Raw genomic sequence first — 16,556 nt, forward strand, 5'->3', positions numbered from 1 at the left:
AATGGGAAACACGTCTCTGTTTCGGAGGTCAGTAGTGCGTAGGGGGGCTGATCGTGAGCTCTTGGTTTCTAAAATCCTAGCTGCAACCCTGTTAAGAGTAAGCAATATTGCTCTTACAATGAACCAGGACCTCTCAGTTTTTAACTGTCTGCACCCAGATACAAATGGAGATGAGAGCAGGCATTTTCACAGGGTCAGTTCCATTCACAGGTTTTATAATAGGAGGATATTAGTAGGTTACTGTAAGTGATTTTAGAAGATGGGTCATGGGTTCACTAAAATCAGTATTCGCTTTATGCATATATTAGATATGAATTATGTTTTAGAAACTACTTAACGGGGCACATGTGTTTACCATATATAAACCATATACACTGAACTAGTAAATGCATTGTAAAACCACATTTGAGCTCAAGGCCCATCCACAGGAAAGGGGACTCCAGGATTATGTAATAATGCAGATGTCAGTATAAGGCTCTTATTTATTTATTTATTATTTAGTGGTGCGTGCTCTTTTATCCACCAAATCTATTTTGACAAAATTAAAATTGCAAAATTATGTAACAGGGGTTGCCAATGCTGTTTTAATATGTAACCTTAAAATGTTTTATTTATGTTTCTGTTGTCTTGATAGAAGACGTGTTCCCTGAGCCGAAATTCACTGTAGACAGATGAGCATAAGGGTGAATGCAAACTAGTGTGCAGCAGACATGAATCCCGGGCCTGTTATTATTGTGTCATTATCATGTCCTCCATCAGGCTGCTCCTCTCATGTCTGTCTGGAGCACTACAAAGGTCCCGGTGCATGTCGGGTACAATACTCCCTGAGCGGCGAGTGCGCATGCCCGACAGAAAAACTCCATTATTTTTTTTTCCTCGGAATCTGTAAGAAGAGAAAAAAACAGTGGGCAACTGTGAATTTGGATTTACATGTGTCGTGATTATGGTTATTATCGGAATACATCTGGCAGCAAGAAGGTTTAGCGGAGCGGAAAGCAAAGTGACGGCCGGATAGCTGAGCAGCAGAAGCGGGACATCCTCCGGTGTTGTCGGGACGCTCGACAATCAAGTAAATTTCAGTCAGTTAGCTCAGCTAGCCTAGCTGCTGGCATTAGCCCCGACATCCCAGGCGCAGGAAAACGGTGCGTTATTGCCCTTTGTTTTTAAATCCGACTGGCAGACGTTGCATAAACGCCGAGAGCTGACCGACCCCGCGATTGTGTGATTCGAGCGACTGAATTTTTAAATTTTACGGTCATTTGTTTAAGTAACAGCCGTTTCCAAAACACTCTCCTGCTAGTCCGTTAGCCAAGCAGCACTCTTGATTCTCCCGCGACCCAGAAAAGCCAGGACTCCAAAACTTCGCCAGCAGGCAGAGAGAGGGTCACAGGTCCCGCTAACACTAACGCTAGCTAAACGTCAGTGACTCAGTAAGGGCCGTTTGGGGGGGGGGGGGGGCACATTCACGGAGTTTGTTGTGGGATGCTGTCCTGTGCATTGCCCGGTATTTGTTACCGTAGCTAACGAGAAAGAGTTTCGCACCATGATGTTTTGTGCGCCTGACAGCTGTCACGACAACACGGTACGAAGTAGGGGAGCCCGCTAGCTTAGCCGTTAGCCTAGCTGCCTTCTGCCGTGGAGTTGGGAAAATATTACTCCCTGGCTGCCCGCTGCAGAAATGTCGATCGGAGCTTCGCTGCTTCAAGGTTTTATTTCAAGCTCCGTCTGTGTCGCTACCTTGTTAGCTTCTTGGTGGCGCTTTTTAATAATTTTATGCGGCCAGTAGTCCAGGGGCCTAGCAAAACACACCCTCCCACTTCCAAGTCGTCGCAATTTGTTGTGAAGTAGTTTCCATTTACGAGATTAATTCATATGATGCAACATTTTCATGCAGCTTGGATCACATTCATTGCATGAAATTGTGTATTGCGTTATTTAACCTGGCTGTTCCTGAGAGATTACATAATCCACCTCCACCTTTCTTTCCAGGCTCTCCATATTCATCCAAGCCCTTCCTCTGATGTGAACTGAACAAATAAATCTGTAGGAGTCATCCTCTAAGTAGAGGAGCTACCTCATAGCTGGGGAAAGTCCAGGTGTTTGGGCCTCCAGTCAGCTTTTACTGGCAGTCTGTGTGCTTCTAACCCACCAGCATGCTCATTGGACAGTGGATACCCTAGCCAAAACAGATCCTGGCTTCCCAAAGATGACAAGGTAGGTAAAATGTGCTTCAGTTATTCTTTTTAGCTGTACACCAGCACAATTATTATTTTATATATATATATATATATATATATATATATATTTTTTTTTTTTTTTTTTTTTTTTTTTTTTTTTTTTCGGTTTCTTTTCATGGCATTCAGGTTTTAAATAAAACAACATTATTCACAGATGTGCGAATTATGAACTGTGATGATATAAATGCCAGGCACTTTGCCAGGCCTTTTTGGGCGTGAAGAAGACAGCTGGGAAATAAAGGTTTATATTTATATATATATGTATATGTGTGTATATGTGTGTGTGTGTGTGTGTGTGTGTGTGTGTGTGTGTGTGCGTGCGTGCGCGCGCACACATATTCTATATAAAGAAGTTCAACAGGGTCAGGTTTCTGTGCTGACTGGGCTGTAGTTATGAACATGACTGTTTTAATGTTCTTTGCAATGGCATTGCATATTGCAAGCAGTGGTAAAGTTTAATTTTGTAATCGCATCCAAATGTAATTGAGAAGCTAAGTGCAAAAGTTAAATTTACTATAAATACTGATAATGCTATGAGACATCTTTAGCCTGTAACGTCCAAAATGCACACATTCATGGTCAACATTGATATGTGACATTTAGAAGAAAAATTTTAGAAGAAAAACAAAAATAAATTAACATTAGCTGTTCTCCTAGGTGCTTGCAGGCTGCAGCTACAAAATGATGGGAGGCAGTGAGACTGTCAGTGGGGACAAGGATGGGGTCCACACCACTGCAATACACGTCCCCATCGGCTGGCAGAGGAGAGTGGAGAGCGGGCAGGTGATCTATGTCAGGTGTGTTGGTTAACTTTTTTAGAATGTGCATGCAGACCTATGTCTGATGTTAACAATTGTTTTGACAGATTGGAGTGATGTGAAGAATTATAAATGTACACATATATGAATCTATAAGCGTGTGAAAAGTCAGATGAAGATTGTTTTTTGTTTCCAAAAATCTTATTGTGCATCACATGCTCCACAATCCTCACAGTCCCCCATTAATTGCATCACACAACAGACACAGCCCAAAATATGAATGAATAAAAAAAAAAATTGAAATAATGTTTTGGAAAAAAGGTTTGGATATAATCCAGAAATATGTTTGCAGCCATAATGCTTTGATTTCTTTCCCCAATAAATTGTTCTGCTTTGGAGTATTTTCCATGACTGGTGCTGGTCAGAGGAGTTCATTTTAATTCAAATGTATATTTTTGATTGAAATTTAGTTCGTAACTTGTTCAAAGTAAAACTGTGTAAAATGTGATGTTTAAAATCTGAAATTGTGCAGGAACTCTGGCTGAAAGGACCTTGTTTCATAAAAATAATTTTCTGTGAAAAATCATAATAATATAATATGAATGCTGCTTTGTGTATGTTGTGTATTTTTGAATTAGGAGACAGGAGAAAAGAGGGCTCTTATCTCTAATGTTAGGCTGATATTATTTTGCAATACAGATGCCTCAAATCCAGTTCTATTCACACGTGAGCAAATACAAACAAATAAACTTTACTAACTTGATAAAGAGAGAAAAAATGGTTAAACAACAAACATAGAGAATACGCTCAGGATTTGTAAAAATGTTTGTACTTTAGAATAAAGAGTCCAGTACTGACATCTTTATGGCTGTATGACTGTGTTTCATATTTTATTAAATTTGATTTTGGAAATGTGATTTCCACAGGCTATGACTGGCATTAGATGATGATATTTGTTTGCTGCTTTCTCAATTTCTGATGCACCTGAAACAGCGCATTTAATATATTTATTTTTCTGTCCCTGCTGTGTGTGCACTGCCTTACTATTCAACATGTTTGTTGAAGTTAACTTAAAGGTAGTAGATTTTCCTACACTGATTGTTTTCTTATGCCTCGACAGATTCCCTCACAGAAATATTTGTTAAATATAATTTGGATAGGATTCTGTTCAAAAGTGCTGTAAGTGGTATGCTAAACGTGACTCTGATCCTAACCTTCAGCTCTACTGCTACAACTCTCTTTAGAATTCTGATGTGATGCAACAGCAGTTTATTTATACATAGCCTGTAATCTTACTTTGTGATCAGTTGTCAACTTAAACTACCAATAAACTGTGACTGTAATGTCATTATCTGACATGTTGACAGGGATTTGAGATCACATTCAAATCATGCCTTAAATAATTTAGTCTCATAAGAAAAATTTGTCATTACAACAAATCTCATTCCACTGTACGTTGTTACTTTTAGTCATTCAAATTCAATTTATCAATGTGGTTAGTGTCATGTATGCTGGAGGATTTGAAGTTGTTTTTTTTTTTTTTTTTTTCTCCCCCCTTTGTGTATAAGCCTATATATAGTGAAATTTGGTAAAGGATAAGTGTGTGTGTGTGTTTTTTCTATTTTTTTTATTTATTTATTTTTTACATGTCTAGTTTTTCTACTGCATTTCTGATTTTCAAAATGTGCTTTCATTTTTGTAGATTTATTCAGAAATTTTGTCGTACTTTAAAATAACCTTTTCTTATATCCTTTAATTCACTTTGTGTTTGTCATAACAATTTGGTGTTGTCGTGTTCATCTTGCAGTCCCAGTGGCACTGTCCTGTCATCTCTGGACGAGGTCAAGGCGTATCTGTTGACTGATGGCACCTGCAAATGTGGCCTGGAGTGTCCGCTCATCATCCAGAAGGTGAAGCCAGACACATACGTATTAGTCATTCATTCATGTTCTACCACTTAACCGTTTCTGGGTCACGGGAGATGCTTGTGCCAATCCCAGCTCACATTGGGCGAGGGTGGTATACAACCTGGACAGGTCGCCACTCCATCGTAGGGCCAACACACAGAGACAGACAGAGACAAACAAGCAGTCACACTCATACTCAGACCTACGGACAGTTTAGAGTCACCATTTAACCCAAACATCATCTCATCTTTGGACGGTGGGAGGAAGTACCTGGAGGAAACCCACGCAAGCATGGGGAGGCTCCAGGCCTGGGAACCGAACCCACAACCTTCTGGTTGTGGGGCAGTAACGCTAACCACTATGGCACCACATATGTATTAAATAACATATTAAAACGTGACAAATGTCTTACCATCACTTATAATTGACACTTCCTTCTGCATTTACACACATACAAACAATAATACAAGCATTGTTTAACCTCTTCAAACTTGATTGGTATAGTGGAATAGACTCAAAAAGAAGTGCGTTTTCAGGCACAAAGACTGATCCTTGTGTGAATGTGCATTCATTGAGTGTGAAACACCCCCAATCGTGTTTTTATTGTCTGAAATTGAATTGTATGAAAATGGTTGTGAATTCTGTCTGTATGTCTGTCTGGTATCCTGCAGGTGTTCAACTTCACTGTGGGAGTGAAAGTGGAACAGCACAGCCAGCCTTTAGGCAAAACAGAGCAGGACATGACCAAATTGTGTAACCACCGACGGAAAGTGGTAGCGATGGCTGCTCTGTGTCGCAGTATGCAAGCCTCACAGCTGCCCTTCCCTAACCTTCATCATTCAGGTAGAAATTTGAAGTGTTAAACTTTATGTGATCAAAAGAATAAAATTAAATTCTAAACAAATCTGATGAGCAATTTCTGGTATAATAACTTCCACAGATGAACTGAACAGATGATGACCAATATTAATGTTAATGAAGAGTCATTTTGCAAAGTGTCTCCAGTTCATGTCTATCACATTGTAACAAAATTACCATTAGCCTTTTTTCCTATTTGTTGTCAAAGAGTACAGTGTCCTGTGTACACAGTAGTGACCTTATGTTGAGGACTGAAACATGTCTATGATCACTAATTTTCTAAAGTATTTCTCTCACTTGCTTTTTCTTCTGCTCCCCTCGTTCTGTCTGGTTTGAGTCTGTTGATATTGCGCTTAGGTTTTAGTCCATGATGCCTCAGGAAAATCTGTCAAAGTGCTAAATGCATGTTATTTCCCCTGTGGGGAAAGTCCTAGATAAGTTGCTCATTTTCTAAAAAAAACAAAACTTACAGTCTTTGATCAGAATCATCAAAGAAGTGAACGGGAGTGTATGAGCAGCTGTATGAGCAAGCAGAGCAGTGATGGCTGGAAATCCTGTGACAGCAGCTAGATACGCGGTTGAATAAATGAGTGGTGGTCAGTGCAGCAGCTGCCCTCTGTAGAACTGAAACCACCAACATTTTGAAAGCCAGACATTCAGTAGACATTAGGATGTGGACATTAGTTGAATTTCCCCGGGCACTAACTACATTTCTCACTTTGGCCAAATATCTAGACAAAGTCATTGCTTTATTAATATAGAGAAATTAAGTAACAAACTCTGTGCCTGTTCGCTTTCAGATGTGAACAGTCGTGTGGACAGTCGAGATTCAAAGGGTCTACTTGTGGAGCGGGAAGAAGAGGACCGTGGCATTTACCATCCCAAACTCCATCCAGTCCCTGCTCGACCCCACAACAACTTCCACTCAAATCCCTGCACCAGCCCAAAATCTCCTCACCAGTTTATTTACCCATACAATGGTTCTTCCCCTATTCTGAACACAGGCACAAACTCTCATCATCCCTTAGATTCTTTGAGAAGGCATCACATTCCTCCTCCTCTCCCTGTGTCCTCCACCTCTTCTTCCAACTCCTCATTCCCACCTTACAGTGCTACCCAGAGGTCACCCTGCACCCCAACACCTCAGAACATCAGTCAAAGTCAAAGAACACCCAAAACCCCAGAGACTCCTGGCTCCCCTCGGCTAGGGCCCCTCTCTTCACCTTCTCCCTCCTCCCCTATGGCACTTGGTGGAGGAAGAGGAGGACAGACTCATGCTCATCACCCTCATGGTGTTATTGTAGGAGGCTCCGCCCTGTGTCCATCTCCCTCCCTCTCACCCTCTATCCATAACATGAACTGCGTTTCTCCTCACCAGCGGAGCCGTCACCCTTCAGCCTCTCCTTCCCTTCTCTCTGAGCAGGGCGGAGGCTCAACATTAGCAGAAGGAGGAGGACAGATGGGAAGTAACTTGTCTCAGAGGAGGAAATCCACCTCTTCCTCTCCACACTCCCCTCTCCCCAGTGGCTCCCCAAACCCCAGCCCCCACTTTCCCAAGTACAAGCTGGAAGATATCTTGGAGCAGTTCAAGAACTCAGGCAACAGCAGCACTAATAACCACCATCTCCTAAACCCCAATAACCCCCCCTTACTGACCAACCAAAGCAGTAGCAACCCTCATGCTCTCTCCTCAAAGCCTTCAAAGAGTATCATGAGCCAGATATCCAGCACAGGACCACCAAGTTTTGGGTTGAACTCTGCAGGGTCCTCAACCTTACCCCTGGGGCCCTTTCTCAATCACCACCACGGTCATCAGGGCAAAATGCCACATCCAGCTTCTTTCCCTGCAAGCAATTTACTCTCTGCAGCTGCCAAGGCTCAGCTGGCTAACCAGATAACCCAGTGCCAGAGCTCAAATGCAGCTAGCAATCCAGTCAGTTTGCCCTCTTCTCTGGAGGTCTCGAAAGAGGCACAGCAGCAACAGTCATCAAAGGTAACTAACAGCACTTTACATAATAGCCACCCTTCCTCTTCCATTGCCTCTTCTAGGCCTCCCCATTCCTCCCTTGCAGCAGCCTCTGCCATCCTCTTTCCTCAGTCCCACTCCCTTGCCCAGTCCCTGGCTTCCTCTCTGCCCCACCTGCCTCCCATAGCAGAGCGCAATGCTTCACATAGGAAGAGGCAACGGCGGTCTCCAACTGTGCTCAGCATGCTTAGAGACACCCAGCAGCTGGCTAATGGGCCACAAAAGACCCCACCAGGAGAAGCTGCTTCTGCTACAGTTATCAACCTTTCCTCGTCTTCCTCCCCTTCCTCCTCGCACTCCTCGTCCTCTACCTCAGCTGTGCAGAACCAGAATGCTGTTGTGTCAGAAACCCATCATAATCCCCTCTCCGGGCAGATGCCCAGGCTCCTGGCTCCACGACAGACAGCACAGCTTCTCAGGCCTCCTCGACAAAATGAGGCTCTGGATTTCACTACAAGCTTGACTCCTACTCCTCTCAGCCTGGATCCTCCGACCCAGCCTCTGTCTGCTCTGTTACACCTGCTCAGTGTGCAGAATGCGCAAGCCTCAGCATCAGTATCCAACTCTGCTTCTGCTCAGCCAGGATCTGTATCTCTTGAAGGAGGTGGACACACTAATAAACAGAGCCCCAGACTTTTACCCACTTCTCCCACTGCTCACTCTAATATCAGACACTTGCAGAGTCGGTTACCCTGCGTAACCAATGACACTAGCTCTCTGCCCTCTGTGCCACAGCCGCTTTCTCCTCCAGCTTCTTCTCAGTTCAGATCAGTGCAATCCCATTCAAATCCCGTGTCTGATAAATCAAGTCCTCTACAAAAACATTCTCCAACTTCTGCAGTGCTGCCCAACTCAGATGTAGTCTTGCAAAACAGCTGCAGCCCTTCTCAGCCTACATCCCTCATTCCCACAGACAAACAGCAAGCAACTGAAAGTCACATTCGTACAATAGACTCTGTTTCCCAGGCAACTTTGCAGGAAGCTGCACCAGAAGGAACTGTGGCAATGGAGATCAGTAATAACTGCTTATCAACATCAGTTGACCCAAGTCATTCTCAAGGTGTTTCTGTGGCAATATCCACTTCCCCGAAGCCTCTTGATCTTAGCAACCATGTCCTGGCGCTTCTTGCAGCGTCTTCCACTGTTCCACAGGGGGAGGGCAACTCTTCTGACCGCACCACTGATGTTGAGATGTCCTCCCTGGAAAATCACACCGCAGGTGAGGGTATTCTTTAGTCTAAAGAATGTAATTCGTATTGAAGATATAACCTTAACTTAGATATGAAGGCATAAATATAATAGAAATCAAATGGTTGGAGAGATTTGAAATATACTAAAAATGTACCTAAATACACATCCAGATTTGCTCAGAAATGTTTGTGTGAATTTTGTCATGAGCCTTTCCTGTTTACAGGAAATGGTGGGGAAATGATGCATATGTCGTAAGATGGTGCTGAGCTAGCTGTAATTTTTCTCTGATTGCACCACCCATGTGTATTCTTTGGAGTGAAATCATATGTGTGTTTTGTTATTTATTTATTATTTAGTGTTTTGTTATATGTTTTATTTCTAGTCTGTATCGTATGCTGATTCCTAAATAACCATCAGCACTCCTATTGTCCCAAAGTTAGCCACCACAGTTAAATCTGCTGTAAGAAAATATATTTGGATTATTGATTTATTTCACTCAGCAGAGGTGAATGACTCATGTCTTTCCCTCTTCAGGATCAGAGGAGTCTGGATGTGTGGACCCGAAGGTCTCCACTTTGACCAAACCTCCAGCAGCCTCCAGCCCCGGACCTGCCATTTCCTCTCGTCTTGGGGATAATAACAATCCCCCCACCCCTTCAGCTTTGGGTGATTCAACCACTCCCTTACCTCTGGCAGAAGCCTTCCCGTTCATGAACCAAGAGCAGCTGCTACAGCTGCTGTCATCCACAGGAGGTCTGCCATCCCTCCTGGATCCGACAGTCCTCGCTTCATTGCCTCTCGGGGGGCTGTGGTTGGGAGGACAACATGGACAGATACCCACTGCCAATGCTACACTACAAACGGAACAGCAGCAACCAGAGCAGCAGCCACAGCATTTACTGATACAACAGGAGACGCAGCAGCAAAACCAGGATCAACAACAGAAACAACAACAACAGATAAACCACAATCCCCTGTTTCCCTTGTTGCCCTTGTTGAGTGGTGCCCAAGGGGAGTTGCCCCTGAACCTTTTGGGCCTTTTAAACCCACTCCCACCCCCAGCCTCAACCCCTACTCCAGGACAGGAAGCTGATTTAGGCTTAACAGAGAAACCTAGCCTTCAAGCCCTGATAATGGCCTCTCTGTTGCTCGGGCAACAGCAGGCACCTCTGTTACCTCTGTCTGGGCTGGGTCAGTTGAGCCAGGTTAGCTTGGAAGTTCCCCTCCAACAGCCACAGCAGATTCCCACCACTCTAGAGGGACTTACCCTGGATAAAGCCTCTGGCCTCCTGGATCCATCCACCTTACCAGGCCCAGGGCTCTTAGAAGTTGCCCAGGGCCTTCTCCCCATTCCTCCAGGGGCTGAGGGCACTATCCAAGCCCTACAGTCTTTGCTCCTTCCTGCTGCTCTTCCTCCTCCCCCAGCAGCCTTCCTGCCCCTCAGCCCTGCCTTGCTCACCGCTGCACTGAGCTCTGCAGAGCTCCACCCATCTCCCCACACACAATTAACTCCTGCACAGCAACCCCAACACACCCAAACTCAGGTAGGTTCTTTTGTCTCCTAGCTTGTTCCTCCGAGCTCCTGATTGTTTCTTTTAGAAAATATATGATCTCAATTCCTTTTACTGCTCCTTTCCTGCTAATACATGTTTATCCTGAAATTACAGTGAAAACTTCCATTTACTTAAAACCTACTTGTTTGCATTGACTGATTTCTGTCAGTGTTAATTTATTTGTGCTGCGAATGCACATATTTTTCCAAAAGGTTTTTATTTTATTTCTTTTCCTGAAAGACAAAAACAAGAACAATGAAGTCTTGTCTCCTTGTTTCTTGCTCGACATCTATCTTTTTGTTTTGTTTTGTTGTTTTTTTTTTACTTTGCTGTGATTTTTTTTTTTTTTATTATTATTTTTTTTGGGGGGGGCCTGAAACTGAAATCTTCTCCTTGTGTCCTCTACTCTCCAGGTACCTACTGATGCTGGTGTCGACACCCTGATACCCCTATCTCTCCAAGGAAAAGACAACCCCATCCTCCAACAGTTGCTTCCCACTCTGCTTAACCCTGCTGTATTAGGTGAGTTACTGATTACACTCCGGAAGACCTCATCAAGTGTAAAGTCAGTATGTTAAGAATAAATGCAAAATACATATTCCGTAGGAGATCTTTCTGGCATCGCAGGGCTCCATAACATGGTGGGGATTGGAACAGGTTCTATCCTCCTACCCCCAGTCCAAACCTCTGCTTTGGGCATGTCTCTGCTTCAGGGTCCTGATGGGGCCATCAACTTGCTCAACAACATACAGGTAGATAAAATGGAGAAGATATAACATCAATCATGTCATATCTTGTCAGATCTTGTCATATAAAGGAGTGGTATCAATAAAATTAGTCAATATCACCCCTCTGCTTTTACAGTTTGCAGTTTACTCAACATCCAATTAACTTGTGAGCGAAAATGGGATGTAGATATTTTTATTTGTCAAGAATTTGAGACCACCAGTGTAAGTGACTCTTGACTGCTAACTCAAGAAAAATAATTGAAAGTTCTTGGGTCTTGGTGCCCAACTCTTTCTGATTAGTATCATTTGGCAAACTATGCACTGCACAGTGAGAGAGACAACCTCTCATTTCTCATTCAGGAAATAATGTCATTTTAGTGAAAAGGATAAATATTGTCATTGGCAAGTCATGCCAGCCCTCGTGATAAAATGAGAATCCTCCCCAAAACCTGATGACAGGACGAACTGGTACTGGAGTACTTGTACCATCTTGCAGAGAGCTCTTTAACTCTACTGCAAACCGCCACTGTAGAGTTTTTCCAGGGGCATTTCACAGTTAAAAGAAATAAGTGTGTCCTGGTACTTTCCAGCTTTTATTTAAAATGTCTGATGCATAGTAACATTTAGGTAAATATAAGTAGGTACTCAATGCTCTGGGCTGTTATGAATTATCTGTAGAAAGAGGTTGCACTGTAAACATGTGAGGAATCATGGATAATTTGTTTCTTTCTTTTCTTTCTTTGTTCTTTATAACATTTAGAAAACATCCTATTTCATTTTATTTATTTTGGAATTTGACTGTGTGGATGAGCAAAACTTTTTCACTGTTTTTTCTTCAGTTAAACCTTGCACCAGCCTCAGAAGGAGAAAAGACAGTCTCATTGCAGGAAACACAAAGCCCTGCCCACCAGGAAGACATTTCAACCAGTCAGATTACTCCTGTTGAGGATGCTAGTCCTGTTCCAGCTCTGCCCCCAGCTCCTGCCCCTGTCCAAGATCCCACTCCACTCCCCCAGCGAGAATCTGAGGGCAGGTCTGTGATTGATCCTTACACCTCTTTCATGGATACAATCTATACCTCCTTCCTTCAAGTCAGTGCTAAAGAGCAGGAAGATGGGGCCCATTTGGGGCCATCTGACCCCACTTCACCCTTCTGTGCCTTACCGCCAGTTTCTTTCCCTGTGGAGCACCACACACCCTCGACCTCTGTCCCAACTCTGCCACAGGCAAGTGCCCCAGTCTCACTGAGTCCACGTAGGGCCTGTTCTCTCCGCAACCCAGACTTGTCCCGACTCAGCCTAGAAGCAGCTGCCCATTCCCCAGCTCAAGGAACACCTAAACCCACCGAGGATGGGTCGACATCACCCTTACAAAGGAAACCAGTCATAGTTGAGGGACATACACACCCAGAGCCTCCTTTGCCACCCATATATTTGGAGGAGGCTAAGACAGACTGCACTGGGCCTGCTGCAGCTGTGTGTCCTTTCGTGGAAGCAGGGGGGGATAGGCAGGGTCACCTTCTCCATTCAGGGTACCTCAGACCCATGGATGCATGCAGTGGGAGGCCCAGTGAGGAGACAGCCGGGACATTGATGCACACTGAGCAGGGACGGGTACGTGTTTGATTCTGGTGCTTTGTTCAAACTTAGGCACACTTTTATTACACAAAGTGGGACTGCTGAGTCATCAGAAGTTGTACTTTGCTATGGTATAGTGATTGATTTGAAAATCAATGGTAGATGTGGGTTTTTGTTTTTTTTTTTTACAATGTGATGTCTGATTCTGTCTCCCAAGGATCTAGTAGGAGCCCCTGGAGGAGGTAGGAGAGGAAGGAAGAGGAAGCAAACGTAAGTTATTATGTTAATTCTTCATGATGAACTTTGCAAAAAAGTTACCCAGCATAATCAATTTCTACTAAAAGTCAGACTGCAAGATGTTATACCTATAAGTGGTTTGAGTTTGAGCTATAATGTGCTATAATGCCCACCAATGTAATTGCTACCTTGTTAGGCTACAGAATGTGTTAGAAGACTTCAGAGACGTGGAGGCTACAGCACTAGAGGAAACCAAGGCTACGGTGAGACTCCACTAAAGAGTGACACAAGATTTTCATATTTAACAAATCAAATAATTTGACAAGAAAGTAGAAACCTTCTTGCAGTGGAGTTACCCCAGCTGCTACGCCCACATGTTGATGTTCAGACCCCCGAGAATTCAGTAAAAACTACTGGAAAACTATACCAGCCATGTTGCTGCAGCTGGAAAAAGATCACATGACTGTCATTGGCATTAAAACTTGCACATTTGTTATAGCCACACAGATTTATTTCTTCCTGAAAATTTCAACAACTACTCATTCATATTTGCTCAAAATCAGATTTTCATTCTTGATCTTCAATATGAGAGTTGGGAAAAACATCTTAAACTGACCATGCGGTGACATTGTTTTTTCAAAGTCAAGTTTGACCCATAAACCTGAAAAGCAACAGGCTTCAGGTTTTTTTTTTCAAATTCTGAGTCGGCAGCATCCTGTGCACTATGTGCGCTGACTGTGACAGGCTTTCTACAGCCTTCTTTCCGCTTTCTGCTCACTCACCACTGGTAGGCTGGATAGAAGACTGACTGACTTTTCTGTCTTGTTCCAGACAGCACTGCTAAAGCCGGAGAGGTCAGTCCGCGGCAGGAGGCGACGAGGCGCCAGGTCTCAGAGGCAGTGATTGGTGGAGGGAGTTGTCAGTCAGAGCTGTTCACCAGTCCAAGGTGGCCAGACATCCCCCTTCCCCAAACCATCTCTCCACCATCACCACTGTTTAGACTTTTTTTTTTTTTTCCAACTGCACTAATACTATGTTGTCATGTCAACCATCGTTATGGCAACTACTATGAAAAAATAGGACACATAGGAGAGATCTAGTCTGAAAAATTAATTTATAAAATGTAAAAAAAAAAAAAAGGGGGGGGGGGTGGGGAGAGAGTTTGTGGATTCTTTTTCACTTAGGTCTTCTCTTAGGTCTAGTTCACAAAATAATGGTTGCTTGACATTGTGATCAGAAATCTGTTAATTAGGTCGATGTTAGAGTTATGTCAATGAGAAAACACAAAAAAATAACAAGCAAGAGTACTGTTTTCTTCTCATCAGTGTGTCCACTGTGAGTCAGGATAAAGCCCATCTACTTGAATGATGCTCTCTGTTGAAAGTGTGTTTGTACCTGTGTGGCTGTGTGTGTCTTTTTATGTGTCCGAGTGTATGTTGGGCAATAGTGATTTTGCTGAGACCCTCATTGTCCAACCCTTCGTGGAGTTTATTTTCGTTCTTGTAAAAGAGGCCCTGTCTGTTAGAAGGAGACACACAGTGGTGGTATTTCAGAGGTGCTGGAAGAGAATATAGGATGGAACAGACTTGAATTTTCAATATAAAAAACACAACTTTGTGCCGGGCAAGCCAAGGACGTAATTTGGTTGACCCCTTCAGGTATCTTATCCAGTTTACATCAACCACTTTTCACACTTTTTAAAAAATCCTGATACCACATTCTGTGAGATTTCCCTTTACTGTTCTCTATGTTACTAACTGTTTTATGAACCAAGAAAGTCTAATTTTTAAAATTTAAGTTTTTGTGTGCAACATATCAGGGTTATGAAACAATTATAAGTGAATCTGGCGACACAGTTTTTGAAATTTACAAGGTCCACATTAAATTGGGAACAACTCAGAAAACCTTCGAGTACCAATTGTACCATTTGGAAAACCTGCTTACGATTCATATGCAGCCTCATTTGATGGTGTGAAGAAAAACTTATAGCTGGTGATATGGAGGATGTTGACATAATGCCAAACCTTCCCTGGCCATGACATTAATATCTGGACTGATATTTGAAGTGGAGTACTTGCAGGAACCCTGAGTTTATAGAAAATACATTATGTCCTTTGATTGTATGAAAGAATGGCTGGAAAATTGAAACACAGAGAGCTATGATGTCTTACGTGGATCTATTGAGTCCGTGTGTTACTGTGGATTTGGAGTAGTTTTCTCCCTCTGCCTCATATCACTGTTTGAGCTCTCCTACACACTGCCCTGCCCCAAATACTGGCATCTGTAGCTGTATTTAAGAAGAAAAAAAGAGTAAAGTGAAAAAGAAAGCAGATTATGCAATTTCTACACTTGGAGATTTGTACATATGTACAGTTAATGTGTTTTATTTTGATTTTATATTGTTAGAGAAAGAGACGAAAGAAAATTAATTGTGAATTTTTCTGGGAATTGTAATTAAGTATTTTTCTCATTCTACCCCTTGCTTTCAATACTTATGTTAAAAAAAAGACGATTAAATTGTGGACTGTAGCTTTCTTTTTTATATGGGAGTTTTTTTATTTAATATTAAACTATTTACAGAAAAGCTACCTTGTGTTGACTTTTGTTCTGGAAATGGAAATGTATGGTGCAATTTTTGTACTGAATTAAGAGTGAGGATTATGTTGGATGAATCTACTTGTAGGAATTGACTACTTTGAAAGAAGACATATTTGTAGCCTGTTTAAAATTACAGATATGAATTTGAAAACTACACCGAGTTTCAGAGGCAGATTTCTGTGTTTACAGTAGTTTTGGTTCATGTTAATATACCAACAATGAAATTCAGTAGCAAGTGCTGTAGCTCTTAAGATACTTATTATCAGTACAGAAGTAGTGAGAGATGACCTGTTAATTGTGGCTGTTTATTTGATGAGGGAGGCGATTCTATCTGGTATGGGAATTTTTTCAACAATGATGTGTTAGCATTTTTGACATTGTGCTGCATCATCCCCATGTCTTAGAGGTGAGACCTGAGCTCATCATTCAATCAATATGCCTTGCTGCATTCCCATAATAGCTTCTCGAGTCTTCCCAGAAATACAGTCAAGGCAATAGAGGGGAGCCAAAGTATGGCTGCGATGATTAGTGACTGAATCAGTGGGCTCGGTGGGTGCTCCATGGGCCTGAAATGAAGTTATCCTTCATCACTCGGCCCGGATGTGACGCAGCAGTCGGGGCTCCGGTTTCCTGCCTGCTGATGAGGATGCTGAGGCTGTGGGTACCACTTTAAAGGATGCAGACCACGCCCTTCCGCGGCCCGCACACAGGGGGCGCTGTGGTCGACCGTCAGCAGCTTTACCTCACTGCCCTTCCAGCAGCATCTCACCTTCAGCCGGCCAGACTCGCATCCAGCGACGCACCCGAGAAAGGAAAGATATATAAACAAAAAATAAATAAATAAAAAAAAACAGGCAGGCGAGCAGAGGAGATCGAGCGTCACACC

The 16,556-nt window shown here is 42.9% G+C and overlaps 1 protein-coding gene across 3 annotated transcripts; it reads left to right on the plus strand.

The window, feature by feature from the left end:
- Window positions 1–848: 848 nt before the first annotated feature.
- Window positions 849–15,656, plus strand: mbd6 (methyl-CpG binding domain protein 6). 3 transcript variants are annotated; one of them, XM_029507164.1, is made up of 13 exons: window positions 849–1,142; window positions 1,990–2,214; window positions 2,895–3,034; window positions 4,803–4,905; window positions 5,574–5,745; window positions 6,561–9,005; window positions 9,512–10,521; window positions 10,944–11,052; window positions 11,158–11,282; window positions 12,098–12,871; window positions 13,053–13,105; window positions 13,269–13,335; window positions 13,904–15,656. In XM_029507164.1, the coding sequence occupies exons 3-13, from the start codon at window positions 2,919–2,921 to the stop codon at window positions 13,973–13,975; spliced, it is 5,046 nt and encodes a 1,681-aa protein (XP_029363024.1). In that variant the 5' UTR covers window positions 849–1,142; window positions 1,990–2,214; window positions 2,895–2,918; the 3' UTR covers window positions 13,976–15,656. The 3 variants fall into 3 exon arrangements, with proteins under 3 accessions (XP_029363024.1, XP_029363021.1, XP_029363022.1); XM_029507161.1 differs by having other exon boundaries at window positions 850–1,142; window positions 11,137–11,282; XM_029507162.1 differs by having other exon boundaries at window positions 850–1,069; window positions 11,137–11,282.
- Window positions 15,657–16,556: the final 900 nt, after the last annotated feature.

Source organism: Echeneis naucrates, chromosome 7 (genome assembly GCF_900963305.1).
Source record: "Echeneis naucrates chromosome 7, fEcheNa1.1, whole genome shotgun sequence".
Lineage (NCBI taxonomy): Eukaryota > Metazoa > Chordata > Actinopteri > Carangiformes > Echeneidae > Echeneis > Echeneis naucrates.